Here is a 19,046-nt window from a genome sequence, read left to right on the forward strand (position 1 = left end):
AGACTTTCAAATATCTAAGTTAGAAACAATAGATGCTAAGTACAAATTAACTTGAGTCAACTTCGTAAGAATTAAACTATATAATAGTGATTTAAGGGAAAATGAACAATAAATAATACAATACTAACTTTCCCCAAAGCACCCTACATCCTTATCTTTATGAGAATTAAAACCAAATAACAGGCTACATTGTTGTGGAAATCATGGAGATATTATTTTTAATGATCTAAATTAAAAAATAAGCTTGTGTTCAATGTTGAAAATTGTTTTAAAGGGGAAAAGAAAACAATATAAAAGTAACAATAACCCCTTAAATCCAATCACATAATCTTAATATTCTGATGTATATCTAAAGTTTTAAATGCATTTTTGAAAGTATGTGTGTGTCATTTTTAAAGTAGAACATGCTAAACATGTCGTTTGGCTTTTTTTAAAGCAGATGTATTGGTAACGGTTTTATGTGACACAATTAATTTTTTAATGGTTGCTTTGAGTTCCGCTTAATGGATAACCATGTTTTATTTAACAAGATTTTTTATGAACATTTAGCTTGTTTCAGATTTTTACCAATACAAGACAACGCAGGAATAAACAACTGCATACTTAAATCTAACATGTATCACTGTGTTAACATTCTGAGGAAGATAAGCAGTGAAAAACAGTGGTTTTAATCAAGAATCTTGAAGAAAGCAAGGGGTGCTGCCAAAAAGGTACCAGTAATGGGAAAATAACAAATGATTGATTAGACCAAGCTCCAAACCTGTACAAGAATTAATCCTCATGTTTTTAATACTCCAAATGAAGTTGACAGAAATTGCTTTCTCAGAGAGGGGGCTCTGACTCTACTGTGTGCCATTATGGCAAAGTGCGAAAGAATCAGGGTGCTGCCTAGGGTTAAGAATAGCAAATTAAATCCTTAAACAAAGGGAAAAATAGAAAACCAAGTAATATTTCTAGACTGACCTCCCAAACGCATGCAGAGATAAGAATCTGAGGTGAAGCAGAGATAGAATACCCCGTGAACTAGGGTTCTGGAGTAGGGCGGACCAGTGTTGGAACCCCAGAACTACAAATACAAGAATTGGAATTTGGGCTGGGCACTTAAAATTCTTGACCCTCAATTTCCATTTTTCTCATTTTTAAGATGGGAAAGGGTAATAATGCTTCTCCCTCAAAGTTGTTAGGATTAAATGAAATAATGTGGTTTTCATGCAGAGTAAAGTGGTTGCATGAAGTGCATGCTACATAACTGGCAGCTATTAACCAGGAAACAAAGTCTTGTCTAATCAGGGGGAGAGGTCACATGGTTCTTTAGCCTCAGAAGCTGGAAATAGATAGAGCTCAATTCAAAAAGAGAAGAGTGCATGGGTCAAAAAAGGGACTTGGTGACGGACAGTGGTGAGGGCCAGGTCAGAGAAGGTGAGATCCCAGAAACCAGGATGACACTTGTGGTTTGTGAAGGACAAGGGAAGGCATGAAGGAGCACAGCCAGGGACTGAGTCTAGAAAGTATGTCCCCAACTGGAACGCCTCTAACTCCTCTGGTTTTCCTAACAGTCTCAAAGCTATAGAGCTACTACTTAGCTCCTTCTACAGGGATTTCCCTCTTTCCCCCTCTGAACGCTCTCTGGGTTTAGCTTTGTTAAGTTCCATATTAGAAGTTAGAGGAATCTTAGACTCCTTGGGAAAAGGTTGGCAGCTCTCTCATTCATTTCATCACATTTAATCCATCACCATACCCCAAGGATCCTACTTTCCAAGTGTTTTGTGAATATATACACTTCTTTAAATATTTTTAAAAATTTTAAAAAAAAGATTGATTCTAGAGAGAAACAGGAAGGGAGAAAGAAACTTCAATTTGTTGTTTCACTTATTTATGTGTTCGTTGGTTGAGTCTTGGTGTGTGCCCTAACCGGGGATCGAACCTGCAATCGTGCTCTAACCAAGTGAGCTACCAGGTCAGGGCCACACTTCTTTAGACCTTCACTTTCACTACTATAGTTCAAAATGTCTTCATCTTTTGTTGGACTCTTGTGATCATCTCCTAATTGGAGTCTTCACTTCTCCTTCTACCCATGCCCTCCTTCATTTGTAGATAGATGGACACTTTATTATAAAAACAAAAATATCAAATCTCTCTCTTGCTTAAAAACTTCAAATAATACTAACAACAGGATGAATTCATAGTTCTTTAACATTGCCCACAAAGCCTGTATGACCTGAGCTTTGTTTCCCCATACTCATATTGGCAACATTCCTCTTCACTTATTAAGTCCTCTCTGCCAACAAGGCTCATTCCATGAGTTTTCACCTGACCAATTCCTCCTTATCCTTCAGGTCTCTAATTGATTTGTGACATTCACTGAAATGTACTCAAATCTTCCAAACTAGGTTTGGTCTTTCTATTTTATGTTTTCATAACACCTTGCACTTTGTCATGCATGCCCTTATCACAACTCTAATCAAATAATAGTTTAATTATTCTTGAATATCTAGTTCTTTGGGTTGACTGTAAGCTCCCTGAGGACTTATATCTTATGGTCAAAGCTACAAATCAAGCACATAGTACAGTTAATAGCAATAGAAGACACTCAATAAATAATGTCCTTGATTATCCATATTTGCATCTTTGATCATATGTTTGTATATGTAAATACTAAATATATAAAACAAACACAAAAGAAATTTAGATAATCTCCTGCATTCTGTGGTAGTTGGAGGTTGTTATTTGCCTATTTATCTTGTAGGAGACTCAATAGCTAAGAGACTCATGATAGTAAATTTTCTCCAAGTCTGACTCTGAAAAAAGTGGTTTATCCATACCAAAAAAAAAAGGCATGTAAACTATAAAGGACAGGGGAAATCAGGCTGGCTTTAGCAATAGCTATATCAAAATTCAATGCTAGAAGAAAATAGGATAATGGTGTACAGTGCGCACAGGTTAAGGAAAAAAAGTATAATGCAGTAAGGAAACATTCAGCAAGGTGTCTTGAGATATAAAAGAGTCAAGAAAATGAATGGAATCTCAAATTTCTATTTTCAGTTATGAAGGGTAGGTTATTCAGACCAATATGCCCACTGATAACAATTAAAGATGCTTAAATAAACTAGTTTAAAAAAAATTCCCAAAGCATCAAATTGCTGATAAGACAGTAAGGAACTATTAGGCCAAAAGCTAAGAGGAGGTGGAAACTCAGAAATGCACATGGGGCACAGGGGCACAAAAGCTACTCTTGCACTGAGGATATTTTCTAGTCAGGGAACATCAGTTTTTGCTTTTCATAGCTTTACTGGGCATGGAAGGACAGCCATGGTCCAGGGCTACCCAAGGTGAAAATGCTCTTCCCATACTAAGTTGGGAAATCTTAAGGATGAACCAGTACCCCAGAACTTTAGAAAAGGTTATTTTTACTTTGACTTTAACAGGAGAAAAAAAGGAAAAAAGAAACCCAACTTGGAATAGATGTAATCGCTGAGTGGCTCTTGATCTTTTTTGTAACCTGCGTAGGCAATGACCAAAGGAACCACAGGCCATGAAGACTGGTCTCAGACTGAGAAGGCCTCAAGGCACCTAGCAGGAGCAAAAGAATCCTCTTTGGATAAAACTACAAATACTTTTCCCCACATAGTTTTTCAAGGATAAGGAGTGAACACACAAGGAAACTAGACACCATGGATCACACACAGAAATATCAGGCAGCAGAAAGGAACTTGAAAATTGTTACGTTCCCCGCTGTTCGAATTACTCCAGGACACAGGACTTTTCGCAAGCGCTTTATTAGTTGGCCAAATGAACCTGCACAGGGGCAGACCCTCCACCTACGAAGGGCGCGCCGCTGCTAAGGCACTAGGGTTTTTATACATAAGCAGAGCAAGCAAGCAGGATACAAGGGCGAGAAGTGGCAGTTAGCGATAGGCTACTTTAGGCAGCTTCTTTTCTGCTGATTGGGTTCAAGGCTGTTACTGGGCCCCCCTACTCTGTCTTTCTCTGGTCAGGATGTTTATCTGAGGCAAGGCTCAACCGTTGCCCTATGCCTCCTCCTCATTCTTGTCGACTCTGGCCCAGCTGCATGGGGGCTGCACCCTGATATGTTTTTCTTGGTATTAGTTCCTCCCTTATCCTCAGCTTTGACCCTGCTCTCACGGCTCCCTCATTCCCCCCTTTTCTTGTTCATACCTTGTCAAACCCTTGACTCAGTGTCTTCTGCGGCCAGCAGAGTATAGGGTTGGGATAATACCATTAGCTTAACAACCTCAATTCGGTTTCGCACAAATGCCACTAGCTTATTCAGGATTAGAGGACCAAACAACAGGATCAGCAGAAGGATTAGAATCGGTCCTGCTAACGCTGAAACCAAGGTAGTCAACCAAGGTGAGGCTTTAAACATGGAGGCATACCAGGAGGAGTCACTCTCTTCACTATCTCTTTCTTTTAACCTACGGGTTAAGATTTTGATATTTTCCCTTATTACTCCAGAGTGGTTTGCATAAAAACAACATTCTTCTCCTAATGCGGCACATAGTCCCCCTTGCTTCAAAAACAGAAGGTCTAACCCTCGCCTATTTTGGAGGGCCACCTCTGCCAGTGAGTCTACTTGCTTCTCTAGATATATCACCTGCTTCTGTAGCAGGGACACATCCTTGGAGAAGGTCTGCGATAGCTGCCTCAGGCTCAATTCTCCCTGTACAAGGGCACCTGCCCCTAGGGCAGCAGAGCCTACTATCCCAATTGTGGCTACGACGGGAACGAGCAGAGGGACCCTCTTAATTCGAGGGGAAGGTTGTAGCAAGAAGTTGGAATCTCCCCCGTATAGGTAGACTTGAGGGATGATGTATGCGCTGACACAAATATCAGGGTTTATGGGGGCTATGCACTTCATGACTCCCCTTGTACAGGCAAACCATAGTCCCTCCTGAGCTTTCAAAACTTCGGGTTCCTCGTCTTGTATGGGGGTCTGTTCCTGCATATACACATAACTGGTACAATAATTTTCATATAATGAGGAAGAGAAATTGGCCAAGAGATAGCATGTCCCTTTTCCATGAAAATCTGCTAATTTTAAAGTGGTCTCCTGGTGACACTCTGGCATATGATACGGATAATTATCCTTGGTCACTTTGATGGGCTCTGAGGAATTCTCTGTGGTATTTGCCCCTACCCCAATATAAAAGGGTGGACGGGGACTGAGACATAGCCAGCACGACTCTGTCAGACCGGGCTGGGTCTTGTTTAAATAGGGGAAAAACCTATCGAGGAGGTCTAAGGCATTTGCCTCCTGCTTGGGCGGCTTTCTCTGTTCCATAGGCCAGGGTCTGTCTGGTTTTGACTGGTTCCATCCCTCACTAGGCCCCAGGAGACTATTGTAGTCAGTCCTATTTCCTGTGCTATTCCCAGAATCTCTCACGATGGAACTTTCTTCGGGGGATGCCGTGCCTGTAGGAACAGGCCGGGCGGGCAGGGGTAGCCCTCCCCCTATGCCTCTTAGCAAGGGTCGATTCACTAAGGGTATTCTGCGAATAGTAAAAAAGGTTCCCGGGTCTGTCCCTGATACGTAGAGCCGGATACCCCAGGTTCGGCCCTTCGTCCATTCAGGGTCCTGGGGTTTCAGGACCGTGACTACAACTGGGTTGCAATTGTCTAGGGCACAGGCGTTATTCCACCCAGAGCTGGGCTTCATAGTTTTGTTGCGGATCAAGGCTATATGGGGGTCTTTGCCCCCGCCTGGATTCCAACCCCCGTCCGTGAGGGTCTCGCAACCCCAAGCTTTACAATAGAAGTCTGAATAGGATCCGCAGGTCCGCCTCCTCCCCGGGGGTGGCTCAGGGCAAGCATAGTAAGGGGTGTACCATAAAGCCCTATTCTTGGTGTTGGGGTCACAATCAGTTAGGCCTATTGTATAGGCAGAGGGGAGATTGTCCTGGAGGGGGCCCTCCGCGGAATCAGTATGTCTCCATGCTGCTGGGGAGTCACAAAATTTGTCATCAAAGAATTTAGAGAAATCTACCCTAAAGGAAACAATCCTCTCCCCCCAAGTTTGATTCTTTGCAATAACAGTTCCATCTTTTGTTCGTATTAATAACACCCACTCGCCACTCGCGGGGTTCATACCCGTTTACCTCCTTCGATAGTCCAGTCAGTATTAAGAGCGGGAAAAAGAGAGTCTTAAGGGTTTTTCTGGGTCTTGCCGGACGCTCCATGGTTTCTTTTCCCCAGGATCCTGCGCGAGTTTTACGTGGGATATGTGTATCCAGTAGGGTTTTTCGGCTACTCGAATAGCCGATGGGGTGCTCAGCAGTACCTGGAATGGCCCAATCCACCGGGGTTCAAGGTTTCCTCGCCAGTGGTTCAGGATCCATACCCATTGTCCAGGGTTTAATGTCCTCAGTTCGTTCGCGCTATCTGCCTCAGTCGTGGCCTGTTTCTCCTCCCGCAGGCGGCGAACCTCCTCTCTGATGACTTGCAGTGCCTGTAATGACTTGAGGAAATAATGGTTAGAGGCCTCTATCTCCTCTCTTGTCAGTCTGGGCACCAGGGGCACTGGCTGCCCATATATGATTTCATAGGGGGTCCAACCCCCTACATAAGGGGTACATCTGACCCTAAACAGGGCGAAGGGGAGCAACTCTACCCAGTTCTCGCCGACTTCCTCCTTCAATTTCATTAATGTTTCCTTTAAAGTTCGATTCATCCTCTCTACCTGTCCAGAACTTTGTGGTCGGTATACACAGTGCAATTTCCAAGTGATGCCTAATCTTCCCGCCAAATTTTGGGATATCTGTGATACAAAGGCGGGCCCATTGTCCGAGCCGATGGCCACGGGAATTCCATATCTTGGAATTATTTCTCGGACTAGAATCTTTCCTACAGTGGCGGCAGTTTCACCTTTTGTGGGGAAGGCTTCAACCCATCCCGAAAAGGTGTCAACTAAGACTAGCAAATATTTGTATCCTGACCTTCCTGCCGTCATTTCGGTGAAATCGACCTCCCAGATCTCTCCGGGGGTACTTCCCTTGTGCCGGATGAATCGTGGGCACTTCTGATTCTGTGCGTTTACCCTGGCGCATGCCTGGCATCTGGACACTACAGACTCTATGACCTCCCTTAGATTAGGAGCCCTGTAATATTTTAATATTAACTTTTCTAGTTTTCCCCGCCCTAGGTGTGAGCTCACATGCATTTCTCGGACCACATGGGTTAGCACTCCCTGGGGCAGGTAAAGCCTGTCATCCGGGAGCACTATCCAACCTCCTTTGTCTACCTTTCCCCCTAGCCTCCTCCCTTCTACTTCCTCTTCCTTACTATAGGTAGGCGGGGAAGGTAGCACTGGGGTAGGCACCATGGGGAGTACTCCTGCAGCCTCTTCCTTCGCTGCTCCCCTCGCCGCCTGGTCAGCTAGAGTGTTGCCCCTAGTTATGGGGTCGCTCCCTTTCTGGTGTCCTCTGCAGTGGATGATTGCCACCCTCTTAGGCATCCACAGTGCATCAAGCAGTTCTAGGATTTCCAAGCGGTTTTTAATCTCCTTACCCCCAGCTGTTAGCAATCCGCGCTCCCGGTAAATGGCTCCGTGCACATGGGCCGTCGCAAAGGCATACATGCTGTGTGTGTAAATGTTGACTGTCTTTCCCTCTGCCATCCGCAGGGCCTGGGTGAGCGCGATCAGCTCTGCCCTCTGGGCCGATGTCCCCTTGGGCAGTGCCTGCTTCCATACCACCTCGTCCGCTGTTGTCACGGCTGCCCCAGCATACCTGAGTCCGTTGTTTACGAAGCTGCTGCCGTCTGTGTACCAGGTTAGGTCTGCGTTCTCGTATGCCAGGTCCCGCAGGTCAGGCCGACTCCCAGTTACTGTCTCTAATACTTGCGGGCAGCAGTGAGTTACCTCTAACTCTGGTACTGGCAGCAGGGTAGCTGGGTTCAGGGCAGCTGTTTTGAAGAACCTTACAGCCGGGGGGTTAAGAAGTTGGGCCTGGTATTGGGTTAGCCGGGTGTTGGTCAGCCACCGTCCAGGCGGCGCGCGAGCACCTGCTCGACGTAATGCTCCCCAATCACTTGGACGTCTTGTCCGAGGGTTAACTTGCTCGCCTCTCTTACCAAGACTGAGGTGGCGGCTACAGCCCTCAAGCAAGTTGGCCAGCCTGCCGCCACCGGGTCCAACTTCTTGGAAAGGTAGGCCACCGGTCTCTTCCAGGGTCCTAAGGTTTGGCATAATACCCCCAGAGCCATACCTTGTTTCTCTGCTACGTAGAGGAAGAACGGTTTGGTCGGGTCAGGCAACGCCAGTGCCGGGGCCGAGACAAGGGCCTCCTTCAAGGCCTGGAATGCCTTTCGTCCCTCCTCTGTCCAGTTAAACTCAGTCTCTTTTCCCTTTGTCAGGTCATACAGGGGTTTCGCCAGCTCTGCATATCCAAGGACCCACAACCTGCAATACCCCACTGCCCCTAGGAATTCCCGCACCTGCCGCTTCGTGGCAGGTTCTGGTATTCCCAGGATTGTTTGAACCCTTTGGTTTGACAGTGTCCGGAGTCCTTCACTTAAGTTATACCCTAGGTAGCTCACCTTAGTGGATACGATTTGGGCCTTCTTGGCCGAGACTCGATATCCCAGCTTCTCGAGTTCCTTTAACAGGTCCTCCGTCGCCTTCCTGCAGTCCTCAGCTTGGGGCGCTGCCACGAGAAGGTCGTCTACATACTGTAGGAGTACCACCTCTGGATATCTCCTCCTGAATTCCTGCAAATCTTGACTGAGGGCCTCATTAAAAATGGTGGGGGAGTTCTTGAACCCCTGGGGTAACCTTGTCCAGGTATACTGGCCCCCTAACCCATGTTCTGGGTCGTTCCACTCGAAGGCGAAAATTTCCTGACTCTGGGGTGCTAGCAGTATGGCAAAAAACGCATCCTTCAGATCCAAAATGGAATAGTGTATATGGGTAGGGGACAGGGCGCTCAGAAGCGTGTAGGGGTTCGGCACGGTGGGGTGTATTGTCTCTACCCGTGCATTTACTTCCCGCAGGTCTTGCACTGGGCGGAAATCTAATGTCCCCAGTTTTTGTACGGGGAGCAACGGGGTGTTCCAGGGTGACTGGCACTTCCTTAGAATCCCAGCGGCCAGCAACCTTAGCAGATGCTTGGCAATTCCTTCCCTGGCCCTGGCTGGAACCGGATACTGCCTGACCCGCACTGGGGTGGCTGTACTCAATAACTGGACTACTACTGGCGCCTGACGTACTGCCAGTCCTGGGGGGTTGGTCTCTGCCCATACCCCAGGTATCTTTTCCCAGAGTGCCTGGGGAACTCCAGTGGAATGAGGCTTGGCCTCACTCACAGCTAGCAGGTACTCTTCCGACAGGGGAACAGTAACTTCTAAGCTGGGGTCCCCCTTCTCTTCCTCGGGTGTCTTGAACACTATGGAGGCTTGCAACTTTTGAAGTAAGTCCCTTCCTAGCAGAGGAGAAGGGGCAATCCGGTATAATCAGAAAAGAGTGAGTGATTGTCCCTTTTCCAAGGTCCGTAATTCTCGCACTTGTCCAAGGATAAGTCTCTGATTTCCCGGTGGCCCCTATAATTTTGGCTGTTTCCTTTTCCAGTTTTCCTTGGGGCTGCTTCAGGACAGAAAAGGTGGCTCCCGTGTCGACTAGGAAATCAACTGGTCTTCCTTCGACTGTCAAGGTGACCATGGGCTCCCGGGAGCCAATGCTTATGGAGCCCTGGCCCCGTCAGTCTAGGGTCTGCAGGAGCACCCCAGGGGTCCCCCTTAGCTCCTCTATCCCCTTCCTCTTGGGGCATTCCCTCTTCCAGTGCCCCTTCTCCTTGCAGATGGCGCACTGATCCTTCTCTAGCCGGGCTCCCCTCCTTTCTCTGTTCCCCCCACCGGGGTTCCCTCTGGGTGCACCTCCTTTCCTCTGCTCCGCTATCACAATTTTTGCTACTTCCCTAGCCTTCCCAACCTCTGGGTCATCCCTGTTGACATATACCTTTTGGGCTATTTCTAGCAGTTTACTGATATTCTCTCCCTCAAATCCCTCTATCTTCTGCAACTTTCTTCTTATATCTGAGGCTGATTGTGTTACAAAAGCTACATTGACGAGTCTTCTGTTCTCCCTTGCTTCTGGGTCTAAGGGCGTATATACCCTATATGCTTCCATCAGCCTCTCTAGGAATGCGCCAGGGGTCTCCTCCCGCCCTTGCACTACCTCACTTACCTTCCCAAAATTAGTGGGTTTTCGGGCTGCCGCCCTCAATCCCCTTAGGAGTGCTCGGCGGTACTGCAGGAGTGCTTCCCTTCCCCCGCTGGAGTTTGGGTCCCAATCAGGGGGATTCGAAGGCAATATTTCTTCCAGTTCCCTTCGGCCCCCGACTGTCCCCTCCTCTTCCCCCATGACTGCCTTCCCTGCCTCCCTTAAAATTCTTTCCCTTTCCTCTGAGGTGAACAGGGTTTGCAAGGTTTGTTGGCAGTCATCCCATGTGGGCTGGTGGGTCCTGAATATGGTCTCTAGGAGGGAGGTCAGGCCCTGAGGTTTCTCCGAGAAAGGGGGGTTTTGGTGCTTCCAATTATACAAGTCACTTGTGGAGAAGGGGACATAAATTAACCTTGGCGGAGCCCTTGGGGCGTCCAGAGCAGTTGGAACCTCTCGGAGGGGTAGCATAGCAGCTTCCTCTGAGCCGGGGCCGGCCCACTCCCTGCCTTCTCGGGCTTTAGCCTCCCCGCTGCTATAAGAGGTTCCACCCCGGGTGTGGGATGGGCTCATAACCTCCTCAGGTTGCCCTGAGGAATCTGGTACAGCTGGGGCTTGGTAAGGGGGTGGCGCGCTAACTGGGTCTAGAGGATCCTCGGGCCGGCTAGGCAGGACCGGGTACAAACGGTTTTCTTGGGCACCAGGGACCGGTTTTTGCTCGGCGGCTTCCACGCGCCTGCCTCCTACCGGTACCGCCCTAACTCCCTGTCCAATGGCAACGCACACTGCCCTGCCCCGCCGGTTTGCCCCCGCCTGCCCTTGGGCACATTTCCGAACATAGCCAGGTCGGTCCATGGCGATGTCCGTCCAGACATTTATATATATTTGCTGGTCGGGGTGGGGCACCACATAGGTGACCCTCTGGACTGAGAAACAGACTGGCAGCTGAAAGGTTCCCTCGGGCGGCCACCTGACATTAAAAGCGGGCCACTCAAGCTGGCAGAACGTCCTGAGAGCCTCCGGGTCCGGAGGCGGGCCCCCATACCGCTCTGCCCGCTTCCTGAAATCAGAGAAATTTTTTAGAATACAATCCAAGGGAGAGCCCTGGACCGCCCCTGTGGATCCCCCTTGGCCCATGTCTCCTTGTATCCGGATCCAAAGCTCGTGACCTACGAGGCTAGAAAGGTTAAAATGAGGCAACCAGCCAGACACCACACCGCCCTTTCACTCACACCATTCACCCTCCGGCCGGAGTCACACATACGGGTTTTTCGCTGCGCCAGAACCGAAACTAAAGTTTCCCTTTTCCTCGGCGGCTTCTAGCCGCAGCTCCTAGGGGCGTCCCCCTCTGTTCGGAGCCCCCTGGGTGGAGTACCGGCAACGTCTCGCCTACCACCTCAGGGCTTATTCGGACGTCCCCACTGTCCTAGAGAGGATCCTGTTTCACTTACCCAACTCCGAGCGAGCTGGCCTCTCGGTTCCTGGTCCTTCTGCTCCACAAAGGGAGATCTCGCTGGGGCCTCCAAAATGTTACGTTCCCCGCTGTTCGAATTACTCCAGGACACAGGACTTTTCGCAAGCGCTTTATTAGTTGGCCAAATGAACCTGCGCAGGGGCAGACCCTCCACCTACGAAGGGCGCGCCGCTGCTAAGGCACTAGGGTTTTTATACATAAGCAGAGCAAGCAAGCAGGATACAAGGGCGAGAAGTGGCAGTTAGCGATAGGCTACTTTAGGCAACTTCTTTTCTGCTGATTGGGTTCAAGGCTGTTACTGGGCCCCTCTACTCTGTCTTTCCCTGGTCAGGATGTTTATCTGAGGCAAGGCTCAACCGTTGCCCTATGCCTCCTCCTCATTCTTGTCGACTCTGGCCCAGCTGCATGGGGGCTGCACCCTGATATGTTTTTCTTGGTATTAGTTCCTCCCTTATCCTCAGCTTTGACCCTGCTCTCACGGCTCCCTCAAAAATAACTCAGACATTAGAATTATTATGATACAGATACAAAACAACTGTGACTTTTATGTCTAAAGAAATCAAATAATCCAAATACCAATTAACAGGAAATGGCAGAGAAACATGCTGAAATTCTCTAAGTATATGGCATCAGCAATATCCAGACTGGGGGAAACTACAGAGTCAAAGGCCCCAGTTTTGTCAACAGAACATTGTAAATTAGAGAAAGGTTTCAATGTTTTACCATTAAGAAGGGTGTTACATGGGGTGGGAGGGGTGTGTGTGTGTGTGGTGGGATTTTCTTTTTTTCAGATACTCTTTGTCAGATTAATTTCCCTTCTCCTGTTACTAAAAACCCCAGGTTCAGCTGCTCACTGTTCTAAAGCCAATACTCCAGAGACAAGTGGTGGGTAGAAAGGAAAGTTTGCTTTATTCAGGAAGGTGGTGGGAAAACCTCCAAAGACCACCTTCCAATTTCCAGACCAAGCAGAAGTGTTTTCAAGGCGAGGAAGAGAGAGGGGGAGCTCCAGGGAACTGAGAGAGAAGTCTGTTTCTTCAGTCACAGATAAAACTTTTTCACATGAGACTCCTGGGCGTAAGCAGCTGGTCTCAGCTATCTCGAAGACATTCTTTCCTTCTGCAAAACAAATCCATAAATTCTCCTGGTGACCCTGAAGTAATCTCCTGTTTGACAAAAAGTACATCAGTAAGTTTTGACTAAATTCATGAGAACAAAAGGAACTGAGAAGAAAAAGCTGTTAACATGTGAACTAAGGCCTGATTAAGAGTTAAATTATTTAATTCTAGGTGCCAAAAATACTAGGCATTATAATCACACGGGGCTTGGCTACACTCCTGGTTTTCCATGATGTATGAATAAGTTTTTAGTTTAATCATTTTTTTACATTTAAAGTGATCATATTTTCTCCATTAATCGGTTATTACCTTTAATTCCTATGTTAAAAACAACTAAATTGCTCACAGTGTAGTATTCTTTTTACATGGCACTAGTTTTGGTTAACTTTTAGCTTATGAGTTTTTGCCTCTACATTGATGAGCAGAACTGGCATACAATTTTCCTTCAATTTTACATTGAAGAACTTCTAAAAATTTTTATTTATTGATTTTTAGAGAAGAGAGAGCAAGAGAGAAACATGATTTGTTGCGCCACTTATTTATGCATTCACTGGTCACTTCTTGCATGAGCCCTGACCTGGGACGGAAAGCTCAACCTTCGGAGTATGGGGACCACGCTCTAATCAACTGAGCTCCCTGCCAGAGCTAATTTGCTATTCCTGTCAAGTTTTCCTATCAAGGTTATACTAGTCCTCATAAAAAGTTGAAGTGTTTCCGGCTTTTGTCTCCTTTCCCCCCACCTATCTGGATGTATTTGATTAAAATGTAAATCTTGTTTTTCCTGTGTTTAGTTGGACTTGCCAACGAGCCAGGGTGGTCTGGAGTCTGCTTTGAGAGATTTTGGACTACTCTTAAACTTATTTTTAAACTACTTTCTTTTTTTAGCTCTCTGTTCATGGACTAAGAAGTACCTCCTCTGGAATTCTCCATTCCGAAAGCACTGCAGAGGCTTCGGGCCACAGATCACTCACTACCGGCCTGAAAATAAACGGCTTTGTCAGCCGGTGAGCAGCCGAACCCCAACGCCCCTTCCCCCGGAAGCGATGTTCTGACGTCACCACGCGGCAGCGTCCCCATAGGACCTCAAAGGAACCTCTTGCATTGTGGGACACGCGAGCACACTCTCAAGTCTCATTTACTGCCCCCGGCAGAGCATCCGCACAGGTGCCTCGGGCACCTGTTTCTCCCTCCAGAAAAAACAGCTCTCCTTTCCGGGAAAAGGGGGATGTTCCCATTCCCGGAAAGCAACAAGATTCGAGGGAATGGCTCCAATCTAGGTGCCGCTAATGATAATGGGCCTGACCCCAGGCCCGAAGCCTGTCAGAGGCTCACGTGACTGTCTGATGCTACAGTCTTCCACCGAACCGCTCAAGAGGTCACGTGACTTTCGGTCTCCTGCGCCTTTGCTCTTAATAGTCGTAATATCTTCACAACCAAGTGCCTTTACCAGCGCTCTATTTCCCCACCCGCCTTGGTCCCCGTCCCTAGGTGCCTGTATAGCACACGGCTGTCTCCTGCAGTAAGTCTCCCAGACCCCGCTTCCATTTCTTCCTCCAGGTTGCAGAGATACGCGCCCAGCTGTCTGCCCCTCGTGGGCTCTGCAGGACAAGGTAATCCCAGAACTGGCGGTCAGGGGAGTCGGGACAGGCAATTTTCGCTCGCATCTGGTGAGACTGTCGCCGTTGATACCCAGAGGGTAGGAGGAAGAGGGGGGTGGTCACAGGCAGGGTGGCGCTCTTAGGGACTCTGTAGTGCGTCTGGTGCTCTGGAGAGATCCGGAGGTGGAGTGGGGACTCGTGTGTGCTTGTGGCACGTGAGGCAGCCATGTCGCCGTCATCTCTCTCCCTTGGACATTCCTGGGTGTGAGCTTGCGTCCCTTTCACCCCAGGCGTCCCACGAGCATATTCCCAACCTTAGGCAAGCCACATCAGCTTCCCCCTCCTCCGCTACGGCGTTTAAGGGTCTAAACACCGCTGCTTTCTGGATTTCTGCCCCCGACCAGGCTTAACTCAAACCTGCCCCATGGTTCATATGGGCATATGAATTACAAAGTATTCTCGGGTTTTTTTTTAGGTTTTTCGATACCCAGTTCAAAAAAATAGCTTCTTGTTCCTGCTTTCCATCCCCATCCCAGGGTAGTAGGACTAATCCACCGTCACTAGACGCTTCTTTCGTGATATCTGGCACAATTTTCCCTGGCTTCTCTTGTTGAAACACATGCTTACAAAATCTCAAAAAATATTTTCTCTGGTTATTAGGTTTGCTGTTTTATTAGAATATATTTTTTTCCCCCCTGGCTGATGTGGCTCAGTGGATTGAGTGCCGGTTTGTGGACCAAAAGTTCACAGGTTGGATTCCCTGTCAGGGCACATGCTTGGGTCCCAGGCCAGGTCCCAGTTAGGGACCAGCGAGAGGCAAAAGATGGATGTCCACGTTTCTCTTCCTCTCTTTCATCTTCCCTTCCCCTCCCTCTAAAATTAAAATCTTTAAATTAAAAAAAAAAAACCCTGTATTTTTCTTCATGTACTACCTTGCTATTACCAATATACAATTCCTATCTGATTTTTAGAAGAATAAGAACATTTTTATTAGCGTTAAGACCATTTCAAAGTGAAGTTGTCTCTGCTTCAGACATGCAACAGCGAAATTACTGTTTTAGCAAAATTAAGATGAGGCTGTTTGATCATTTCAAATGTCATGAATAAGAAAATTCTTGAAAATAAACACAAAGCTGCCCTGTTTATCTCTTAGCTAAGTTTAGCTTGTTGAAAACATTTTTTGAACCAGTCTAGCACACTGTGAAATACATTTTTATTGAATGAATGAATGGCTCCTCTTATGTGAGGTTCAGAGATCAAATGCATGATTTATCTGATCAATGCACATGTTAGTAGCCCTGTGCAAATGCTGTTTGTAGGTCTTGGATTAAAAGCAATGTTCTCCTTTAACTCCGAACCATGGAATAAAGCACTGTATCAGGAGTAATTACGTGGACGACCTCCTGCTCTTTCTTCATAGATAAGTAAACTCAATTCTAAGAAAGTACTCTCAAAACTTCTAATGGTAGGAGTTTTAGTGAGTTTTAAAAATCCAGTCTATTTTTTTAAATGTGTCAGTTTTTAATTAAATATTTTATTGTTTTATTATTAAATTCCAGTTTATTTTTAACTTAAGTTTGGTCAAAGGTTTTACAGTCATGATTAAAAAATTTAAATGTAAAAAATATATGGTGAAAGACCTGTTTTCTATCCTTGCAACCTTTCACTTAGTTCCCAAAGCACTCTATCCCAAAGACAACTAGTTGGGAAATTATGCATAACCAAGGAAATACTATATAAATATACTTGTTTTCCTACTTTTTTTAAACACAAACAGTAATCTAATATACACGATGTTCTGCATGATGCTTTTTTCTTTCTAAAATATGGATTCGTAATCTCAAAAAATTGACTAAAAACTATTAACTGCTGAATATGGTGCAGGCTTTTTGTAAAGCAGTCATCAAACTACTTGTCACACAGGAAATTATCAAACATGTTTGCTTCCTTTTTCCTGCTTACCCCATACAAGATGATAAAATGCCATTTGATACTTCATTTGTGCTGTGCTAACAAAAATATGTATGCCAGCAATTGTACCTTTCTCTGACATTTATGTCACTGTCTTATTTCCTTTGTGAGACTAAAGTGGTCTGAAAGTTTAGAGGGTTGACCTTATCCAAATATATTTTCTAATCTCCCTCCCCCAAATGTTACATGTTGTACATTTGATAAATACTTGTTGAAGGCATGAATGAAAGAAAAATAGGCATGGAATGGAGAAATTAAAAAAAATATATATATATATATAGATGATATTACGTCCAACATAATGAGATTCTTTAGAATTGACTCAGGAAAGTTCCTTTTACTCTGTCCATCACCACAAAGATGAAATCTCTTTGTGTTTACTCTTTTAAAAGGGAAGTAAAATATGATACAGGGAGAAGATTATGTGGTTTCTATTTTTATTTAATTTCTCTCCAGAAGTCTCTACAGATGCTTCATTTTTTAGATTAGTAACTGCTGCCCTGATGGAGGCACATGGCAGGGTCCATAGGGAGGTAGAAATGAAGGTAAGAAAGATTCCACTTTACAAAAAAGAATTGGCTTGGCTTTTGTCTGGAGAAAAAAGTGTCATTGACCCAATCTTGTCTAGAAGCTGCCATCTAGTGTTTATTTCTGAGAATATGTACAGACTAATTCTGTGGTTCTCTTATATCAAGGACTGTTTTTTTTTAAACATTTTTTTTTTTCTTGAAGACTATAGTCTTAGATTTTATTTACTTTTAGAAAGAGGGGAAGGGAAGGAGAAAGAAAAGGAGAGAACATTGATGTGTGAGAGAAACATGGATCAGTTGCCTTTCTTATGCCTCCAAATGGGGACCTGGCCTGCAACCCAACCTTGTGCCCTGACTGGAATTGAACCAGCGACCTCTTAGTTCACAGACTGGTGCTCAGTCCACTGAGCCACACCAGCCAGGGCTTAAAGCTTTAAAAAAAAAAAAATTCTTAAAGAAAATTTTATTGATTGATTTTAGTGAGAGAAACAAAGGGGACAGAGAGAGAAAGGCAGAAAGTGAGAGAAAAAGAAATACCAATTTGTCCACTTATTTGTGCATTCATGTGTTGATTCTTCTATGTGCCCTGACCTGGGATTGAGCCTGCAACCTTGGCATATTGAGACAGTGCCCCAAACAACAGAGCTACTAGGCCAGGGCTCAAGAGCTGTTTTTATTGCTGTTTTACTATTATATACCAGATTTTAAGACAATTTGGTTACCAAAATAAACAGTTTTGGACAGGAGTAATCTTTTTGTTTTAATCACAGACATAAAATACTGCTAAAACAGGCTTTTAGATCAGCAGGTTAATTTTCTAAAAGAAATGATTCCATAGTGAACTGATGTAATAGCAATTAAAACAAATAATAGGTTACCTTCTCCATTCTTATTTGTATGATAATGCTTTTCAGGTAACATTTACAACAGATAAGAACCCCTTACTGTGTGTATCATCAACGTGCTGGACTCTACAAACATTTCATTTAAGCCTTAGAATTCATTGAATTGAGTTCTATTTCCCCTCGCCTCCAGATTTATTGAGGTTTAATTGACAAAATTTAAGTATTCCTAACATCATTTTACAAATGAGAAACTGAGGCCTAGTGACTGGCCTTTATGTCAAAGAACAAGTTAGCTAAAGAACCCACATCTGTCATACTCAAAGTCCATGCATTTTCATCTATACCACAATGCTTAGTAAACTTTTGAAATTCAGGGGAAGGAGGGCAATTCCTTTACTACTTTCATATTCTGTTAAAAAGACTAACCAACCGCATTTGGAAACTACTGCATTATAAAAAACATCCAAACCCCCACATTGGTCTGCAGGACCACTTAAAGCAGATTGTACTCTTGAGACCTGAACGAAAATATTCAAAATTTTAGGTTAAAAAGAGTAGGGTGGTTTTATTTTTGAGTTTTGCTAGAGTGAATTTATAAAATATATGACTTTTTAAGTTATTCTCTGAAACCCCATGTTTTACATTACATTGACTTAAACACTTAGCTATTCCATATTATTTTAGGAATCCTGATTCTTGTATAGAATCAAATACACTGTGCCCCCCAAATCTCAGTTTTACCTTGTGTACAAACTGTTTTCATCACAATAGATTAAAAATATACACAATTTGTTTTCATTAAAGCAAAGTATTCAATCTCCTAGTTTCATTATATAATGAACTTAATCACCTTTTGAAACTTGACAAATATTTATCATATCACTCTAGTTTGAAATAAATATTTTAAAGAAGCAATAAGATTCATTAATGAAACATTTATGAAAGAGGACACATTGATTTGACACCTATCTTTTTAGAACCTGAGCTTCCGTTCTTAGGCAAGATTATTTTTCTTTAATCCTGACAGCAATTCTATAAGGTTTGTAATTGTATGATATTCAGGTATGCAAGTAACCCAAATGTTAGGGGGCTCAACACAATAAGATTTATTATCCTTGTTCATTTCAGAGTCTAACATGGATTGGTGGTGGTGCTGCTCCACGCAGTCATTCGTGGGATCGGGCTTCTTCGGCCTTGTGCTCTACCACCCTCAGGGCATGGAGTCTGGCTTCAGAGCCAAGCTTCTTACCCATTCCTTGCCTGAGGCTTTTTCTAATTAACCCAGAGTTGAGCTCCCTTTGATCAAAAGATTTTTTAATTTGTTTTAATTACAGACATCTAATAC

At 45.0% G+C, this 19,046-nt stretch overlaps 2 protein-coding genes across 2 annotated transcripts; both read right to left on the reverse strand.

Annotated features, from left to right (window-relative positions):
• Window positions 1–4,180: 4,180 nt before the first annotated feature.
• On the reverse strand, window positions 4,181–6,106 carry LOC129078358 (endogenous retrovirus group S71 member 1 Env polyprotein-like). Its single transcript, XM_054583213.1, has one exon. The coding sequence runs from the start codon at window positions 6,104–6,106 to the stop codon at window positions 4,181–4,183; it is 1,926 nt and encodes a 641-aa protein (XP_054439188.1).
• A 33-nt stretch (window positions 6,107–6,139) lies between these two features.
• LOC129078359 (uncharacterized) lies at window positions 6,140–11,305 on the reverse strand. Its single transcript, XM_054583214.1, is given in 3 exon segments — window positions 6,140–8,016; window positions 8,019–9,450; window positions 9,452–11,305. Coding segments are annotated over 3 exon segments (5,163 nt in total).
• Window positions 11,306–19,046: the final 7,741 nt, after the last annotated feature.

This window comes from Pteronotus mesoamericanus, unplaced genomic scaffold, assembly GCF_021234165.1.
Source record: "Pteronotus mesoamericanus isolate MK-2021 breed Mesoamerican mustached bat unplaced genomic scaffold, CSHL_Meso_final contig_73, whole genome shotgun sequence".
Classification (NCBI taxonomy): Eukaryota; Metazoa; Chordata; class Mammalia; order Chiroptera; family Mormoopidae; genus Pteronotus; species Pteronotus mesoamericanus.

Coding starts and splice junctions, on each gene's coding strand:
- LOC129078358 (XM_054583213.1), bottom strand. CDS start 6,106: ATGAACCCCGCGAGTGGCGAGTGGGTGTTATTAATACGAACAAAAGAT.